At 36.4% G+C, this 21,560-nt stretch overlaps 1 protein-coding gene across 1 annotated transcript in view; it reads right to left on the bottom strand.

Annotated features, from left to right (window-relative positions):
- LOC149794611 (uncharacterized) overlaps nucleotides 1–21,560 on the bottom strand; it is a 90,174-nt gene that overhangs the window by 27,524 nt on the left and 41,090 nt on the right. The window contains exons 11-15 of the mRNA XM_089968896.1: nucleotides 19,988–20,145; nucleotides 14,337–14,499; nucleotides 12,836–12,916; nucleotides 11,041–11,186; nucleotides 4,567–4,675 (exon numbers count right to left, since the gene is read on the bottom strand). Coding sequence (XP_089825022.1) covers nucleotides 4,567–4,675; nucleotides 11,041–11,186; nucleotides 12,836–12,916; nucleotides 14,337–14,499; nucleotides 19,988–20,145 — 657 coding nt within the window. The remainder of the gene's footprint in view (nucleotides 1–4,566; nucleotides 4,676–11,040; nucleotides 11,187–12,835; nucleotides 12,917–14,336; nucleotides 14,500–19,987; nucleotides 20,146–21,560) is intronic.

Genomic DNA, 21,560 nt, shown 5'->3' with positions numbered 1-21,560 from the left:
TTGTAAAGTGTAGGCAGACATGGAAAGCAAGTAGTTTCAATGCCCTTTCTTACTGTAAAGTGTAGGCAGACATGGAAAGCAAGTAGTTTCAATGCCCTTTCCTACTGTAAAGTGTAGGCAGACATGGAAAGCAAATAGTTTCAATGCCCTTTCTTACTGTAAAGTGTAGGCAGACATGGAAAGCAAGTAGTTTCAATGCCCTTTCCTATTGTAAAGTGTAGGCAGACATGGAAAGTAAGTAGTTTCAATGCCCTTTCCTATTGTAAAGTGTAGGCAGACATGGAAAGCAAATAGTTTCAATGCCCTATCTTACTGTAAAGTGTAGGCAGACATGGAAAGTAAGTAGTTTCAATGCCCTTTCCTATTGTAAAGTGTAGGTAGACATGGAAAGTAAGTAGTTTAATGCCCTTTCTTACTGTAAAGTGTAGGCAGACATGGAAAGTAAGTAGTTTCAATGCCCTTTCCTATTGTAAAGTGTAGACAGACATGGAAAGTAAGTAGTTTCAATGCCCTTTCCTATTGTAAAGTGTAGACAGACATGGAAAGTAAGTAGTTTCAATGCCCTTTCTTATTGTAAAGTGTAGGCAGACATGGAAAGTAAGTAGTTTCAATGCCCTTTCTTATTGTAAAGTGTAGGCAGACATGGAAAGCAAGTAATTTAATGCCCTTTCTTATTGTAAAGTGTAGGCAGACATGGAAAGCAAGTAGTTTCAATGCCCTTTCCTACTGTAAAGCATAGGCAGACATGGAAAGTAAGTAGTTTAATGCCCTTTTCTATTGTAAAGTGTAGGCAGACATGGAAAGTAAGTAGTTTCAATGCCCTTTCTTACAGTAAAGTGTAGGCAGACATGGAAAGCAAGTAGTTTCAATGCCCTTTCCTATTGTAAAGTGTAGGCAGACATGGAAAGTAAGTAGTTTCAATGTCCTTTCCTATTGTAAAGTGTAGGCAGACATGGAAAATAAGTAGTTCAATGCCCTTTCTTACTGTAAAGTGTAGGAAGACATGGAAAGCAAGTAGTTTAATGCCCATACTTATTGTCACGTGTAGGCAGACATGGAAAGCAAGCAGTTTAATGCCCTTTCCTATTGTAAAGTGTAAGCAGACATGGAAAGCAAGTAGTTTAATGCCCTTTCCTATTGTAAAGTGTAGGCAGACATGGAAAGTAAGTAGTTTCAATGCCCTTTCTTATTGTAAAGTGTAGGCAGACATGGAAAGCAAGTAGTTTCAATGCCCTTTCTTACTGTAAAGCATAGGCAGACATGGAAAGTAAGTAGTTTAATGCCCTTTCCTATTGTAAAGTGTAGACAGATATGGAAAGCAAGTAGTTTCAATGCCCTTTCTTACTGTAAAGTGTAGGAACACATGGAAAGCAAGTAGTTTAATGCCCATACTCATTGTAATGTGTAGGCACACATGGAAAGCAAGTAGTTTAATGCCCTTTCCTATTGTAAAGTGTAGGCAGACATGGAAAGTAAGTAGTTTAATGCCCTTTCCTATTGTAAAGTGTAGGCAGACATGGAAAGTAAGTAGTTTCAATGCCCTTTCCTATTGTAAAGTGTAAGCAGACATGGAAAGCAAGTAGTTTAATGCCCTTTCCTATTGTAAAGTGTAGGCAGACATGGAAAGTAAGTAGTTTAATGCCCTTTCCTACTGTAAAGTGTAGGCAGACATGGAAAGCAAGTAGTTTCAATGTCCTTTCCTATTGTAAAGTGTAGGCAGACATGGAAAGTAAGTAGTTTCAATGTCCTTTCCTAGTGTAAAGTGTAGGCAGACATGGAAAGCAAGTAGTTTCAATGCCCTTTCCTATTGTAAAGTGTAGGCAGACATGGAAAGTAAGTAGTTTCAATGTCCTTTCCTATTGTAAAGTGTAGGCAGACATGGAAAGTAAGTAGTTTCAATGCCCTTTCCTATTGTAAAGTGTAGGCAGACATGGAAAGCAAGTAGTTTAATGCCCTTTCTTATTGTAAAGTGTAGGCAGACATGGAAAGTAAGTAGTTTAATGCCCTTTCCTATTGTAAAGTGTAGGCAGACATGGAAAGCAAGTAGTTTAATGCCCTTTCCTATTGTAAAGTGTAGGCAGACATGGAAAGTAAGTAGTTTAATGCCCTTTCCTATTGTAAAGTGTAGGCAGACATGGAAAGCAAGTAGTTTCAATGTCCTTTCCTATTGTAAAGTGTAGGCAGACATGGAAAGTAAGTAGTTTCAATGCCCTTTCCTAGTGTAAAGTGTAGGCAGACATGGAAAGCAAGTAGTTTCAATGCCCTTTCCTATTGTAAAGTGTAGGCAGACATGGAAAGTAAGTAGTTTCAATGTCCTTTCCTATTGTAAAGTGTAGGCAGACATGGAAAGTAAGTAGTTTCAATGCCCTTTCCTATTGTAAAGTGTAGGCAGACATGGAAAGCAAGTAGTTTAGTGCCCTTTCTTATTGTAAAGTGTAGGCAGACATGGAAAGTAAGTAGTTTAATGCCCTTTCCTATTGTAAAGTGTAGGCAGACATGGAAAGTAAGTAGTTTAATGCCCTTTCCTATTGTAAAGTGTAGGCAGACTTGGAAAGTAAGTAGTTTCAATGCCCTTTCCTATTGTAAAGTGTAAGCAGACATGGAAAGCAAGTAGTTTAATGCCCTTTCCTATTGTAAAGTGTAGGCAGACATGGAAAGCAAGTAGTTTAATGCCCTTTCCTATTGTAAAGTGTAGGCAGACATGGAAAGTAAGTAGTTTAATGCCCTTTCCTATTGTAAAGTGTAGGCAGAAATGGAAAGCAAGTAGTGTCAATGCCCTTTCTTACTGTAAAGTGTAGGCAGACATGGAAAGCAAGTAGTTTAATGCCTTTTCCTATTGTAAAGTGTAGGCAGACATGGAAAGTAAGTAGTTTCAATGCCCTTTTCTATTGTAAAGTGTAGGCAGACATGGAAAGTAAGTAGTTTCAAAGCCCTTTCCTATTGTAAAGTGTAGGCAGACATGGAAAGTAAGTAGTTTAATGCCCTTTCCTATTGTAAAGTGTAGGCAGACATGGAAAGTAAGTAGTTTCAATGCCCTTTCCTATTGTAAAGTGTAGGGAGACATGGAAAGTAAGTAGTTTCAATGCCCTTTCCTATTGTAAAGTGTAGGCAGACATGGAAAGCAAGTAGTTTCAATGCCCTTTCCTATTGTAAAGTGTAGGCAGACATGGAAAGCAAGTAGTTTAATGCCCTTTCTTATTGTAAAGTGTAGGCAGACATGGAAAGCAAGTAGTTTCAATGCCCTTTCCTATTGTAAAGTGTAGGCAGACATGGAAAGTAAGTAGTTTCAATGCCCTTTCCTATTGTAAAGTGTAGGCAGACATGGAAAGCAAATAGTTTCAATGCCCTTTGTTACTGTAAATTGGTAAAATAATCTATCAGTGACCTAGACCATCAAAATAAAACCTTGAGTTTGATGCAAGATACAAACACTGTTTGACCAGCACATATTCTGTGTAACTAGACATCAGTCATAGGATATCCTAAATATCATTATATAAAATTATCTATGGTTTGTATATGTATAATTTACATGTTGTTTCGTTGTCTGCCAATCAGTAATACTGTTTCAGACAAAGCTTAATTCAAAGGAGACAAGGTCTAGTTTACACATTGTTTCCAAGTCAGACGATCAAAAGAGGTGGCAACTGTCATAAGGCTTTACTGCTATGTTTAAATGGGAATAGTGATAGGCAACTTCAATCAGAAAAATTCAAAGAATGGCTTCTCTGTAAATATGTGTGTTTTTCTTAAGATTTTTAAAAAATGGTCTTTTTAATTGGTAGGCTTATATATACCTTGATGAGACAATGATAAGTATCAATTCTAGTTTTACTGATTGAGAGAACACTACCTGCATAATAAGGATGAAAAGGGGTTTAGCCAAGTGTTTAAAGGTAAGAGATTTGTCATATGTTACCATGAAGCAATGTGTCCATGCATTTATTACATTACTAGAAGCTGTGTACCTCTGAGAAACTCCATTCTGGGCTCCTCTGCAATGAGTTTATTATGGCAACGTGCAAAGCAGTCACTTCTAAGGCATACAACTGATGTTCTCATCATGTCACAGTAACATCCCAGCCAAAGCACTACAGTGTACATTGATTATTCATTATGGATTCAGTGGAGCAAGAGAAGGGTATAAAAACAAGTGGAATATACTTTCCTATAGCAAGTTAATGCCTTAAATTCATTGCAATAGTGAAAAGACACTAGAAGGAGTGGAATATGCAAAGCCTTCATGTGCAGCATGTACCCCAGAATGACCAGAAGTAGTAACTGAGAACAATATGGTTTCTGGCAGCAATCCTTCAGGTCCATGGGAAGACTACTCTCATCAGACTACCTTTGAAAATTGACAGACAAACTTTTAGTACAAAAGTTTCTAAACGAAGTTAAGATAGTTGTAACATCTTTTCTGACTTAGGATAACTGGATTTACAAGGCACTGGGCATACCCTTAATGCATTATGATCAGATAATATATCTGAAGAAGAAATGACATTCCTATCAAAACTGTGATTCTGGGAAATGATTCTGTTGTTTGAAAATAAGTTACTGTACCTGGAATTCTGGGAAGTTTAAGCACTGGAGGACCTTCTTGAATACTGGTCTCACTGTCGGAGCTTTTGTATGGTTAATAGACAGATCTAACACTGCACTCTTTAAGGCACTGCAGGCAAGACAAATATCATAAGAGAAGAGAACTGCAAAACGTACATTTTTGATACTGTAACATTCAGGCAAAATTTACAAACAGCTGATGAAAAGAATGTAAAGATAAAATTACTTTAGATTTCTTCTGATTACTGTTTCACGAATCATAAATTATTACTTACAAATTATTATTTATGAATTATTATTTACGAATTATAAATTATTATTATTATAAATTAATCTTGCAGATGAGTAGTAGCCGATGCTCCAGAAAAAATATTTGCAGCTCAAATACATATGCATACTCCCTTGTTGTAATGCATAACACTATTCTGGATATAATATTTCACCAAACTTAAACCACTGTATTTACATTGGTTTATTATATGTGTTACAGAAAACAGCATGGTGCTTCATATCTTATCTTTATTTCCTTTTAACTCATTAACCACTGGAGATTCTTATTTCACCTAAAATGGGTGTAGGACATGCATTAAAAACTGGAGATTCGTCTTATTTTTACCTAAAATGAGGGTAGGAAATGCATTAACCACTGGAGATTCTTCTTAGTTTTACCTAAAATGGGGGTAGGAAACGCATAAATCACTGGAGATTTTTCTTATTTTTACCTAAAATGAGGGTAGGAAATGCATTAACCACTGGAGATTCTTCTTATTTGTACCTAAAATGGGGGTAGGATATGCATTAACCACTGGAGATTCATCTTATTTTTACCTAAAATGGGGGCAGGACATGCATTAACCACTAGAGATTCTTCTTATTTTTACCTAAAATGGGGGTAGGACATGCATTAACAACTGGCGATTCTTCTTATTTTTACCTAAAATGGGGATAGGAAATGCATTAACCACTGGAGAGTCTTCTTATTTTTACCTAAAATGAGGGTAGGAAATGCATTAACCACTGGAGATTCTTCTTATTTTTACCTAAAATGGGGGTAGGAAATGCATTAACCACTGGAGATTCATCTTATTTTTACCTAAAATGGGGGCAGGACATGCATTAACAACTGGAGAGTCTTCTTATTTTTGCCTAAAATGGGGGTAGGACATGCATTAGCCACTAGAGACTGTTCTTATTTTTACCTAAAATGAGGGTAGGAAATGCATTAACAACTGGAGATTCTTCTTATTTGTACCTAAAATGGGGGTAGGATATGCATTAACCACTGGAGATTCATCTTATTTTTACCTAAAATGGGGGCAGGACATGCATTAACAACTGGAGAGTCTTCTTATTTTTGCCTAAAATGGGGGTAGGACATGCATTAGCCACTAGAGACTTCTTATTTTTACCTAAAATGAGGGTAGGAAATGCATTAACCAATGGAGATTCTTCTTATTTTTACCTAAAATGGGGGTAGGACTTGCATTAACCAATGGAGATTCTTCTTATTTTTACCTAAAATGAGGGTAGGAAATGCATTAACCACTGGAGAGTCTTCTTATTTTTACCTAAAATGAGGATAGGAAATGCAATAACCTCTGGAGAGTCTTCTTATTTTTACCTAAAATGGGCGTAGGAAATGCATTAACCACTGGAGAGTCTTCTTATTTTTACCTAAAATGAGGGTAGGAAATGCATTAACCACTGGAGATTCTTCTTATTTTTACCTAAAATGGGGGTAGGACTTGCATTAACCACTGGAGATTCATCTTATTTTTACCTAAAATGCGGGTAGGAAATGCATTAGCCACTAGAGACTGTTCTTATTTTTACCTAAAATGAGGGTAGGAAATGCATTAACCAATGGAGATTCTTCTTATTTTTACCTAAAATGGGGGTAGGAAATGCATTAACCACTGGAGAGTCTTCTTATTTTTGCCTAAAATGGGGGTAGGACATGCATTAGCCACTAGAGACTTCTTATTTTTACCTAAAATGAGGGTAGGAAATGCATTAACCACTGGAGATTCATCTTATTTTTACCTAAAATGGGGGCAGGAAATGCATTAACCACTGGAGAGTCTTCTTATTTTTACCTAAAATGAGGGTAGGACATCCATTAACAACTAGACATTCTTCTTATTTTTACCTAAAATGAGGGTAGGAAATGCATTAACCACTGGAGAGTCTTCTTATTTTTTACCTAAAATGAGGGTAGGAAATGCATTAACCACTGGAGAGTCTTCTTATTTTTACCTATAATGGGGGTAGGATATGCATTAACCACTGGAGATTCTTCTTATTTTTACCTAAAATGGGGGCAAGACATGCATTAACAACTGGAGAGTCTTATTTTTACCTAAAATGAGGGTAGGACATGCATTAACCACTGGAGATTCTTCTTATTTGTACCTAAAATGAGGGTAGGAAATGCATTAACCACTGGAGATTCTTTTTAATTTTACCTAAAATGGGGGCAGGATATGCATTAACAACTGGAGAGTCTTCTTATTTTTACCTAAAATGGGGGTAGGACATGCATTAACCACTAGAGATTCTTCTTATTTTTACCTAAAATGGGGGTAGGACATGCATTAACAACTGGCGATTCTTCTTATTTTTACCTAAAATGAGGGTAGGAAATGCATTAACCACTGGAGAGTCTTCTTATTTTTTACCTAAAATGAGGGTAGGAAATGCATTAACCACTGGAGATTCTTCTTATTTTTACCTATAATGGGGGTAGGATATGCATTAACCACTGGAGATTCATCTTATTTTTACCTAAAATGGGGGCAAGACATGCATTAACAACTGGAGAGTCTTATTTTTACCTAAAATGAGGGTAGGACATGCATTAACCACTGGAGATTCTTCTTATTTGTACCTAAAATGGGGGGTAGGAAATGCATTAACCACTGGAGATTCTTCTTAATTTTACCTAAAATGGGGGCAGGATATGCATTAACAACTGGAGAGTCTTCTTATTTTTACCTAAAATGGGGGTAGGACATGCATTAACCACTAGAGATTCTTCTTATTTTTACCTAAAATGGGGGTAGGACATGCATTAACAACTGGCGATTCTTCTTATTTTTACCTAAAATGGGGATAGGAAATGCATTAACCACTGGAGAGTCTTCTTATTTTTACCTAAAATGAGGGTAGGAAATGCATTAACCACTGGAGATTCTTCTTATTTTTACCTAAAATGGGGGTAGGAAATGCATTAACCAATGGAGATTCTTCTTATTTTTACCTAAAATGGGGGTAGGAAATGCATTAACCACTGGAGATTCTTATTTTTACCTAAAATGGGGGTAGGACATGCATTAACCACTGGAGATTCTTCTTATTTGTACCTAAAATGGGGGTAGGATATGCATTAACAACTGGAGAGTCTTCTTATTTTTGCCTAAAATGGGGGTAGGACATGCATTAGCCACTAGAGACTGTTCTTATTTTTACCTAAAATGAGGGTAGGAAATGCATTAACAACTGGAGATTCTTCTTATTTTTACCTAAAATGGGGGTAGGACTTGCATTAACCAATGGAGATTCTTCTTATTTTTACCTAAAATGAGGGTACGAAATGCATTAACCACTGGAGAGTCTTCTTATTTTTACCTAAAATGAGGATAGGAAATGCAATAACCTCTGGAGAGTCTTCTTATTTTTACCTAAAATGGGCATAGGAAATGCATTAACCACTGGAGAGTCTTCTTATTTTTACCTAAAATGAGGGTAGGAAATGCATTAACCACTGGAGATTCTTCTTATTTTTACCTAAAATGGGGGTAGGACTTGCATTAACCACTGGAGATTCATCTTATTTTTACCTAAAATGCGGGTAGGAAATGCATTAGCCACTAGAGACTGTTCTTATTTTTACCTAAAATGAGGGTAGGAAATGCATTAACCAATGGAGATTCTTCTTATTTTTACCTAAAATGGGGGTAGGAAATGCATTAACCACTGGAGAGTCTTCTTATTTTTGCCTAAAATGGGGGTAGGACATGCATTAGCCACTAGAGACTTCTTATTTTTACCTAAAATGAGGGTAGGAAATGCATTAACCACTGGAGATTCATCTTATTTTTACCTAAAATGGGGGCAGGAAATGCATTAACCACTGGAGAGTCTTCTTATTTTTACCTAAAATGAGGGTAGGACATCCATTAACAACTAGACATTCTTCTTATTTTTACCTAAAATGAGGGTAGGAAATGCATTAACCACTGGAGAGTCTTCTTATTTTTTACCTAAAATGAGGGTAGGAAATGCATTAACCACTGGAGATTCTTCTTATTTTTACCTATAATGGGGGTAGGATATGCATTAACCACTGGAGATTCATCTTATTTTTACCTAAAATGGGGGCAAGACATGCATTAACAACTGGAGAGTCTTATTTTTACCTAAAATGAGGGTAGGACATGCATTAACCACTGGAGATTCTTCTTATTTTTACCTAAAATGAGGGTAGGAAATGCATTAACCACTGGAGATTCTTCTTATTTGTACCTAAAATGGGGGGTAGGAAATGCATTAACCACTGGAGATTCTTCTTAATTTTACCTAAAATGGGGGCAGGATATGCATTAACAACTGGAGAGTCTTCTTATTTTTACCTAAAATGGGGGTAGGACATGCATTAACCACTAGAGATTCTTCTTATTTTTACCTAAAATGGGGGTAGGACATGCATTAACAACTGGCGATTCTTCTTATTTTTACCTAAAATGGGGATAGGAAATGCATTAACCACTGGAGAGTCTTCTTATTTTTACCTAAAATGAGGGTAGGAAATGCATTAACCACTGGAGATTCTTCTTATTTTTACCTAAAATGGGGGTAGGAAATGCATTAACCAATGGAAATTCTTCTTATTTTTACCTAAAATGGGGGTAGGAAATGCATTAACCACTGGAGATTCTTATTTTTACCTAAAATGGGGGTAGGAAATGCATTTTTGTGGCTACTTCTAAATGAATCCAGAAACATCTGCTTCTGAAAGATTTTCATTTAGCTTGATGCCAGGGTGTATAAAAGATGTTTCTGATTGGCTCTTTTGCTCATGCATGAGCAGAAGGCTTCTTGTTGTTGTTCTAGGGTTTAACGCCATTTTTCAGCACAAGATAGGCTATACATGGCGGCCAGTATAACTGGCGGAGGAAGAACCCTGGAAAACCCAGGGAAGAACCACCGACCCACGAGAAGCTACCGGCAGGCTTTCCCACGTACCAATGTTAGCTGAGCCTTGGACTCGAACCCAAGCAGACAGAGGTGAGATGGCAGTGATCCGTAACGGAGAGTGCTTTAGACCACTCGGGGCCCCGAGCAGAAGGGTAAAAACTGGACTTCTTTTTTATTGGACCCAAGTTTTCATGTCCTGGCCACTTTTTACTTCCAATCTCAAACTTATCCTACTTTCTGCAAAGACTTGTCTGTCAGTGTGCAGTTTGGACCAGTCTGCTTAAGATCTCAGGCCAAAAAGTCTAAAATCAACCTCTGGTTTTGAAGCTGGTATTTTTTGGCCTAAAACAAACCCATAGTCTCAAATATTAGGTTTCTGTAATGCAAGTAGACAGTCTACATTATCTGGTATCATTGTAGAACTACATCTGACAACTTTCCTGAAACACCACCCACTTTGTTGTTGTTTAACATAGCTTTAAAAATGATTTAGTCATATCACTTCGATGTCTGCAGTGTGACAGTTTATAGTGATGTCTAGCGCTGGGGCATTATGCTGCAGATATGTAGCACATTGTCCCACCCAGTCACATTATTCTGACACCAGGCCAATCAGTCATAACACTAACTTTTTAATGCAGAGCGCAAAGTGAGGCAGCTGCTAGTACCATTTTTACAAGTCTTTGGTAAGATTCGGCTGGGGTTCAAACCCATGACCTCCCATATCCAAGGTGGATGCTCTAACCAATTAGGACACCAGAGTGGTGTATCATAAATGAAGCTAACTGTACAGAGCTCAAAAGTAGTGTACAACCTCATGACACTAAAACGTGGCTTGCTGGATTAATGAGTTAACAAAACACTGGACAAAATTCAATTACTCCTGCTATAACTAAGTGCAGAAGATACTCAGTTCTTGCTACACTGTAATTCCATTCATAATGTTATTATCATTATACTGCAGTTTTGGTACATAATGCAGCTGGTAGTCATGGATCCCATAATACAGTGAGGGAAAACAATACTGAATAATTAATCCTTCCACACACTATATTCATACCTGATATTGATTTAGGTGCATGTACTGGGGCCAGATTACTTCTATTGAATAATTTACACAATCCCACATACAAACCATCTTAATTTATGATCCATGTGGTAAGTTTCTAACAGAAATAAGCATGCTGGCAAAAGTCAAATACACAATGAATACACTTGTTTAAAACATGAAGAATTTTATCATTCTGTAATAACTGCAGAAAAAATCTGAAAACGTACCTATCTACTGAGGAGAACATCAAATATGGCAGGTTTAGACTGGCAAACATTTCAATTTCTGTGTTGACTCTGCCCTTCAAACTGGTTGTCAGTTTGTGTGTCTGACTGTGATGGCTGCTTAAACACCGGTCTATGTAGCTTACAATCTGTGGACAAGGGATTATATTAAAACCAGAGATAAAATATTTAATAAATATTAAGAGGGAATGGAAAGATATGAAAAACAATTAACAAAATATCATTACAGTCTTTTTATGCTACTCCTTGAAAATGAAGTAAAACTGGATGTGGGGTAAGTGAATTTCTAATTCGATATAAACGAAATTGCCCTTAATTAAACGTTAGCAACCAAAATGTAATTTTCATTAATTTCTTTATAGTTAGCTCTGTACTACTGCAGTTGTAAGTATACAACCATTTTAAAATAAAGTCCTACCCACTTATTATTGACATCAGTTATGTCCCGGATCAATGGACTTTTGTTACTACCAAATTTGTCATGCTTATGTCAATGTTAAGATAAAATATAAAAGTATCAGTCGACAGAAGCCCTATGCCAGAACTTGAACAAATACTTTGTTCTCTAATGATTTATACTGACAAGCTGCCAATTCTGAACCATACTGTCTTCTATAACAATCTGATCTTGCTGCCAAGCTTTAATGTTGCTATCACATTAACTAACAGTAATTTGTTTGGTTCTCCAAAGTTGGCCTTTTGCAGTGACTTCAATATTGCATGCACCTTTCATCAAAGCAAGCCAGCTACAATCTTCAAAAAAACCAATACACTCTTTATCAGTAATCACCAAACATAAATAAAAGCAATGGATTATGGTATAGAAAATAATTTTAATTATATGTATTATTCTGTATGTGTATTCTGGATTTTTAAAATGCTTTTTAAAATGTGCTTGCTTGGCATTACAATGGCCTTGTATCTAATCCCTAAGTTTGGCAAATACAAAGTCAAATAGCTGCCATCTCAAATTGGTGATTTCTGCTACAATATCCAGCTTTTTCACCCAATACATACATCAAAGCCATCAAGAGCACTAGATATACTTGCCAATGCAAACTTGACAGATACACATCTTCCATTGCATAATGTGGTCATATTCCTGGCCCTATGCAGTTTGTTAAGGATTAATTAGTAGAACAAACAAAACAGACTCTGAAGCAAGACAGCTGATTATGGTGAACACCAACTTAAATGTCAGTACATAACAAATTACCTGGTGTAAATGACAGTTTATAATAACTTACTTGTTTTAAATGTCAGTTTATAATAACGTACCTGGTGTAAATGTCAGTATATAATAAATTACATGGTGTAAATGTAAATTTACAATAAATTACATGGTGTAAATGTTAATATATGTATGTGATTTGGATTTTTAACATAACTCAAACATTTTCCAGTCATATCGCTATAATGTCTGTAGTGTGGCAGTTTATAGTAATGTCTAGCACTGGGGTATCATGCTGCAAATATATAAAATCATGTCCCTCCCAGTCACATTAGCCTGACACCAGGTGTTCAGTCCTAACACTATCCTCTTAATGCTGAACGCCAAATGAGGCAGCTACAAGTACCATTTTTACAAGTCTTTCGTATGACTTGGCCTGGATTTGAACCCATGACCTCACACATCTGAGGCAGATGCTCTAACCACTTAGGCCATATATCTATATATTATATGTAAATATATAATAAATTAACTGGTGTAAGTTTTTGGAACTTGACAACTTATGTAAAGCAAATAAAGACAATGACCACAAGGTTCAAATTTTACCTCCTGTTTTTGTGTATCAAGACGAGACTGGGCATTAGTATTCTGTTTTACAAGGACTCTGATTAGATCTTGTTTTTTATCCTACAAAATAAATTAAAATCAGAACAGATTAGGATGAATTAGAATAGATTAGCTTAGCAATAAATGATAGAAATAGCTGATTCCTATGGATTGATAATGAATGTTTCTTCTCCTAACCTTATAAAAACAAAAAAATCAGTACATTTTGTTAATGTAAGTATCAGTTAAACCAGGTAAGTACTTCCAAGAACACTACCATTTTAACTGAAAGAAACTGTACTTCTAACTGCACAATCAGTTTTACTTGAAAGCATGCATGCCAACCCCAAGAGGTATAAATATAATGATTGCTATCATAAGTAACAAAAACCAAATTTTGTACATAAAAAGTATAATCTATAAATTACATGCCAGAATTACAACATGTATAAAAAGATACATTTATATTTGCTACTAACCTGGTTTTGCAGCTATCAAATTCATGTCACAAAGAGCAAAATCCATGTGGATTATAATCAGAATACAAAAACAAAACACACTGAAACATTATTAATATTCAGCACTCATTGTAACTAGTCCACATGTGTAACTTTCACTGAATGATCATGAACTGGAAATTTACAATGAGCATGATCATGTCACTTTGTTGGTAAGTTTAACTGCATTCCTAAATGCACTATCAGTTTGAGTTGGAAAAAAAAACCAAGCCCAAATTTGTGACCATCCATGACCTTCTCCAAATGAGGTAAGATTATGAATGTTTTACTGTCTGCCTTGCTTACAGTCATGTCAAATTTCAATGAACTATGAATTTTTTTATCAATCTTAACTTCGACTTTTTGATCAATCGATTCAGAGACAATGGAATGAGATATACTTAAAAGCAAATAAATTTTTGAATTTGATGATGAGGTATAAATCCTATAACAAATTGATTTTAGAGCATAGGTTCTTAACCCAAACTGGGTCACGAGTGCTGTTCTGAGTGGGATGTGGAGCTCAACCTTAATAATTTTAAGTTTCCTATTCAAGAGTTGTTTTTTTTAAACATTTGATGGGAGGCAAGGCTAATATCAAAAACCTAATCTGGAACTGCTGCTTTAGACTTTAGAGGCACTGGAAACCAAACATAAAACCTAAAACAAATCGACTTTAGACTTTAGAGGCACTGGAAACCAAACATAAAACCCTAAACAAATAGACTTTAGAGTTTAGAAACTATGGGACCAGGTATAAAACCTAAAACAAACAGACTTTGTTGACAAGCTTCAAATCAAACAAAATGAAAATGAACATGAACCTGATATCTAAACCTCTTGCTATACCCAAAACCTGTTTGAAAGAATTTTAAAAACAATAAATAAAAAATAAATAATCAGTGTATTTTACTGTAATAAAATAACTATTCAACAGCAAACAATGAAATTACTAAGCTATGACTGTCAAGAAGTAATGAAGTAAGATATTATTAAATACTAACTGCAAGGTCTTTGAAGTCCTGAATCCTCTGGTACTTTGTGTACAGAATTTCCTGTTCATGGGCATTTTTTGCCATCAGTTCACGCAGTCTGTTTCCCTCCTCTGTTAGACTGTGGAGTATGGTACGCTTGCCAGCGAAGTCTGCCTCAGTATCCAACATGGCCCTACCAAAAATAAACAGTATACATGACCCACCTCATTATCCAACATGGCCCTACCAATAAAAATAATATACATGGCCCACCTCATTATCCAACATGGCCCTACCAATAAAAACAGTATACATGGCATACCTCAGTATCCAACATGGCCCTACCAATAAAAACAGTATACAGTAGTCCCCCTCTTATAAGGCCACCCTTATTGCAGCAAGGATGTGGCCTTATAATGAGGGTGGCCTTTCTTGAGGGGGACGACAAATGCAAATAGTAAATACATATGAAGAAAGTCATAAGTACATTTAATTCTAAAACATTTAATATTTTCATTCAAAAATCACATGCATGTTGTGAAATAAATGTAAAACAAACTGTTTCATCATTTTCAAAAGAATGTTATGAATATCCATTGATATAGTTTTAAAACTCTTTATAATTATGTTACAGATTACATCATCTGTCACTTTGTTGGTAAGTTTAAAAAACAAACCAGTCTCATCACAATTAAAAATATCCTTGCTGTCATATACCCTGCATATATCGTTTAGTCTTTTGTTCCAATCTTCGACAACTTCATTATTAACATCAGCTGATTCTCCACTAAGGACAGAACACTTAATATTGTGTCACACTTGAAAGCTGTGCAACCATCCATTACTTGCAACAAAGTCGACATATCCCAATTCAACTGATAAAAATTGTTGCTTTTTCTTGTCATTCAAATCAGGATACAAACATCTCCTGGCTCAAACAGTCTTCCTTTCTCCATCCATTTCACCTTCCCACTTCTGCAGAATTGTTTCCTTATCTTTCACGATATTGTTTATCTGAGTCTTTCCGACATCAGTTTTCTGCAAGGATCCTCAACCCCCCATCAGTCAGTTGAATTACTTTCACTTTCTCTTCTAAACTGAGAATTGTTCTTTTCCTCGACGACATGTTGATCTTTTGCAGTAAGTTATTCATGTTGCCAACTACAATACTGATAAAACAATCTTTTATGCATCTAAACATATTGCTGTGTGTTTTTAAAGGAAGTGATCTTGTCACGTGATTCGTAGTCACAGTCTGGTACCGTATTGTTTTTATACATTTTGTTACACTAAGTGAGAGAAGCCAAAACGGCTTTGATATGTACCATTAACGTCATGCAGATTTGACCTTGCGGCCGTTAGGATTTGTAATTTTGACAATTATTGTCAGTAGTAACAGCCACTAATTATCAAAGTGAACAAGCTCAACATCTTACTAAGGGAAGCCATAAAGGCTATCAAACCATTTTCCTGCTGACTTGTGTATTGTACATCGATACTGCCACTTCTCAGCTGTTACTACTGTTCAATAAATGTAATCTTAACAATTATCAGAGTGACTAAACCGGACACCTTATGATAACACAGCAGTAAGGCTAATTGGATTACATGTACTTACCCTTTTGTATGGATTAAAATTTGCATCTTTCTTGGCTTTATGGAATAAATGTGGCTTCTTGTGAGGCATAAATGATATAATATTAACCTAAGTGGTACATGTATTTTAGTCAACACTTCTTTCAGTAACGAAAACCTGACATTGGGAAGCAAAAATTGGATTACTTAACACACGTTATGATTAAAATACTGGTTCAGGATACATATTAAAATAAAATGCAGCCGCATGTGAGGGGTAAATTTGATATTATTGCACTAATATGCTGGCAGCTGGTCGCATTAGCCAGGTGGCCATTTGTGAGAGGTACTTTTGAACACAAACTCGTCTGTGCCAACGGATTCTGGCCGTAAGGAGCGGGTGGCCGCTGGTCAGGGAGGCCGTTCAAGAGGGGGACTACTGTATGTGGCAAACCTCAGTATCCAACATGGCCTTACCAATAAAAATAATATAGCTGGCCCACCTCAGGATCCAACATGGCCCTACCAATAAAAACAGTATACATGGTCCACCTAATTATCCAACACGGCCTTACCAATAAAAACAGTACATGTGGCAAACCTCAGAATCCAACATGGCCTGACCAATAAAAATAATATACCTGGCCCACCTCAGTAAAAACAGTTTACATGGCCCACCTAATTATCCAACATGACCCTACCAATAAAAACAGTATATGTGGCAAACCTCAGAATCCAACATAGCCTGACCAATAAAAATAATATATCTGGCCCACCTCAGTATCCAACATGGCCCTACCAATAAAAACAGTATACATGGCCCACCTCATTATCCAACATGGCCTTACCAATAAAAACAGTATAAATGGCCCACCTCATTATCCAACATGGCCCTACCAATAAAAACAGTATAAATGGCCCACCTCATTATCCAACATGGCCCTATCAATAAAAACAGTATACATGGCCCACCTCATTATCCAACATGGCCTTACCAATAAAAATAATATTTCTGGCCCAACTCAGTATCCAACATGGCTCTACCAATAAAAACAGTATACATGGCATGCCTCATTATCAAACACGGCCCTACCAATAAAATGTTATGAATGCAAGGACTCCCAAATCAGCACAAAATCCTGCGAATACTTCAGTTACTACCTAAAGGGGTGGTGGTATGCAGACAGGTTAGGGGATATTTGATCCACAGAACCAGTCAATGCAGCTTAAACCTTTTGTCTTTATACTAAATGGAAAGATCAACTGTGGTAGTGACCTGTTGCATCTGTGACATATGGCAGTCGGTTTTTAAATAGTGCCATTTAATCTTGCATAACACTGTGCCATTATTTGTGTTGAGATGGGTTAAGGCTTATTTTTCCAAAATACTTTTCCATATTGATGTGTGAGATAATATCCGAGTAGGCTTGCTTTAATCTTGATCTCACTCCAATATAGTAAATAATGGCCTATCATCTTTGACTTACAATGTATGATTGACTGTGATAGTGAGATATGGTAACTACCCAAACGATTAATAAGTAATGGTTCTCTTTGAGTGGCAAAGACTTGAGAACAAAATGAAGCAACATACTGTGGGTACTGAGGCACTAAGCTGTACATTATTTGCCATGAGCTCCTTGTAGCACTATGTGGGTTAGGCTGATCCAGGAGACCACCAGTATTACGAGGGTTGCAAACGGGACATAGATTATTTGTCTGGTGACTGACAATGGCCGATTGATCCCTTGCGATCAGAGCCATGTTGCCGAGTCCAGTCATGGTGGATCAGGGCCAATGTAGTTAGAACTGACATTGCCCAATTCATTAAGCTGGGATGAGGTACAGGATAGCTGGTCTATGCATCTGCAGTGCAAGAGAGTAACTGAGGTGGTTTGTTTTGATCTTGATCTCACCAAATGGCAGGTGATAAAGGCAAATGGGCATTAAGACCGTGCAGTAAACAACCTACTGGTTCAGCCAAGAAAGGTTCATCATGATGCAACAGTAAGGAGGAGGTGGAGCTATCACTGACCATGGTAGCTTTGATTGCTTCATGGTTGATGAACCACATGGAGCACGATACCCATGGAAAAGCCAGTCATTCCCTGATAAGATGTTAGTGTGTAAACTGATGACATCTTGGTCCCTCAGGTGTACTTCTGTGCCATTCTCTTTATTACCCCAAGTACAGGTAAAACCCGTTATAATTCAGTTCATTGTAACACGATTCGGCTTATAACATGATGGCAGCATGGCTCCGATTTTTTTATATAAGGTGACCTCTCTTTTTAGCATCCTAAATACATGCTCTTGGAAAAGCCTATTATTTGTATCCCTAGCCGATTTTTTTCCCAGCACTATATTTAATGTAGCCTTAACTTCACCATGCACCGTTTCCACCATATTGGCATGTATACAATTCAAATCTTAAGTATACTTGATGTCTGATGAGACCCGGTGAACAAAGCAAGACTGATGACATTGAAATTTCAACACACATTTTCTATGGTGAAGTGTTTTGACAAATTTCTGAATGCAATCCCACTTATATCACAGTGCTATTATCTGGACCCTGAGTATTGCGTTATAATGGATATACCTGTACTTTCTGTCCATAATAGGCAAGTCAAACATGTTTTTGCAGAATCTGCACATTAACATATCATACTGAGATCATAACTATTTTTATCCAATAATATGAATTTCTGATCCAATTTACAGACAAACTTTACTGTGCCTTAGATATTCTGGTTCTAAGCTTAGACAGTCATACCTAAATTTGACTTCCTACAGCTGCCAACTTTCCAAAATGAGAAATCAGATTTCCCACTTTCAAACATAAAAAAATCAGGTGATTTTTTTTCTTTCATGACCAACTTTTTATAAAATTGAACATGATAGATGCTGAACAAAGAACACTGTTCTAGTATGTTTAATTCATCCAAGTAACCACTTTTGTCACAGTTTATAAATGGATGTAGACACTATGCTGAGACATCAAAATGGAATGCAAAGTTACTATTGAACCGGTTTTTTTTTTCTCTCCCTGCACTGATGGAAAATCATGAGAAGTTACACTACAAGGATAGTGGGAGTGTACATTAAAATCATGAAAAATATACTACAAACAGGATAGTGGGAGTGTACATTAAAATCATGAGAAGTTACACTACAAGCAGGATAGTGGGAGTGTACATTAAAAATGAGAAGTTATAATACAAGCACAATAGTGGGAGTGTACATTAAAAATCATGAAAAGTTATACTACAAGCAGAATACTGGGAGTGTACATTAAATATCATGAGAAGTTACACTACAAGAATAGTGGGAGTGTACATTAAAAATCATGAGAAGTTACACTACAAGAATAGTGGGAGTGTACATTAAAATCATGAAAAGTTACACTACAAGCAGGATAGTGGGAGTGTACATTAAAAATCATGAGATGTTATACTACAAGCAGGATAGTGGGAGTGTACATTAAATATCATGAGAAGTTACACTACAAGAATAGTGGGAGTGTACATTAAAATCATGAGAAGTTACACTACAAGCAGGATAGCGGGAGTGTACATTAAAAATCATGAGATGTTATACTACAAGCAGGATAGTGGGAGTGTACATTAAATATCATGAGAAGTTACACTACAAGAATAGTGGGAGTGTACATTAAAATCATGAGAAGCTACACTACAAGCAGGATAGTGGGAGTGTACATTAAAACTCATGAGATGTTATACTACAAGCAGGATAGTGGGAGTGTACATTAAAACTCATGAGATGTTATACTACAAGCAGGACAGTGGGAGTGTACATTAAAAATCATGAGAAGTTATACTACAAGGATAGTGGGAGTGTACATTAAAATCTTGAGAAGTTATACTACAAGCAGGATAGTGGGAGTGTACATTAAAAATCTTGAGTCTCACACCTAAACAAGGAGGGTGGGCAGGGCTGCTTTCTGTATAACAATTGGTAAAATGTTTATCTCAGTAGATAATTTAGAATACTTACTATACTATAAAGAAGAAAACTAACATATTACATTTCATTTGTCAGCATAGAGCTGTAAATGCACTGAGGCTGAAGAAAAGTCATATTACCTTGCAAGCTTCAGGTCAGCTGCTTTTTGTGTGAACTTTTTCTTGAGGAGTTTGTCAATCTGTCCACTCACTTCCTGAATTTTCTGCTCCTGTTTCCAGGCCTCATTATTATATTTTTCTGTCTCAATAAACCGGTAGAAGTGAGCTGCTTCCCTTTCCTTGTTAAAAATAAACAAATAACATTCATTAAAACATAAGGTTCATCCAAATGTCATTAAATACCATAAAGGTCTTCCCATTTTTTTTGAAGACAATAATTTTTTGATAGTTATTATTCTTTTTTGTTTTTGTTTTTCAATATTTGTCATGTATACTGTTTTTGTTTCTGTAAAAAAAATATTAAAAAACCAACTAAAAAGGTGTTTTCCAATTGACAAGAATATGCTTTTTTGGTACAAAATATTCAGACAAGTTAATTTAGCTTATGTGTTACTGCCTTGTAACATTGCACAACTGAATAATGAACAGTACACGTAATTGCCCATAGTACAATCATGGCTACAGTGTCAAGTAAGTTTATGTATTCACACAAGATAGAAAACAAAGTTAAAACCAAATTGGGTAAAATTCTGTTGATCCAGTTGCTTTTGAACACAGATCTGGAGGAAAGAGGCAATAAACTTCAATTACCTCTTTATAAAAAGTATACAATACAAAAGTCCTTCTCCATCATCTGACTTGTAGTGTTGGACAAAGAAGGACATCCCAATGGATGATAAGTTCCCAACATAACAGATTTTTCTGGGAACTCATCTGTGTAAAAAAAAGAATTGACAGTCAGCCATCCCGTTCACATGATCTGGATGAGGCAGGATTATTTTGTTTTATCTTCCACATAGAAGGAAATTTTATGAGAAGAGATTCATTGACCTGTCTTTGCCTGGAGTGGGGGATAAGATCTTCTCTACTTTTGTCATAGTAGGAAAAGGAAACATGACTGAACTCACCACCTGGTGATGGGAGTCCCCAAACCCCATAGCTGCTGAAAGGAAGACTGAGAAGGGGTAATGACCCAATCCCTTCAAACAGATGTCATCAAAACATGGAGCCCATTCCCAACTGGGACTGAGCAGAAATATAAATAAAGTGGGGTTATCATACTGATCCCTTTCCCTCTTTAACGTGGTGGTCAAAACCTGTAATCAAAGGACCAAATGAGAAGAATCGTCTCACGAACCGTCACTTGGGACATTACCACGTGAGTGGTGGCCAGTGCTGACATCTTCTTACTTGTGAGTGATCTAACTGTAGTGGAAGTGGGAAACTTCTATACACCAGACAGATCCCTTATGGAAACTTACTTAAATGATAGTTTTGTAAACCCCTCTTGGCAAAGATGGGGGTCTTCAAGTGATAAAGAGGAAGAAACAGGTCTCTTCTACCTGGCACTATGAGTTTCTAATTCATCAGGAAATACTGTACGAGGCTACTAAGAGGGGTTAAAAAAAAAGAAACACTGTTTTGCTTGCAAGGTACAGAGAAATGGGACACAGACACATATAAATAATGCAAGGAATAGGAAGAAAATTACAAATACAACACAAGACTACAAAAGCATAAAAAAGAAAACAGC

The sequence above is a fragment of the Sinohyriopsis cumingii genome, chromosome 8 (genome assembly GCF_028554795.1).
Source record: "Sinohyriopsis cumingii isolate HCF-2022 chromosome 8, ASM2855479v2, whole genome shotgun sequence".
Classification (NCBI taxonomy): Eukaryota; Metazoa; Mollusca; class Bivalvia; order Unionida; family Unionidae; genus Sinohyriopsis; species Sinohyriopsis cumingii.
Note: the sequence above shows the minus strand (reverse complement) of the source record. Positions and strands in the feature narration are given on the sequence as shown.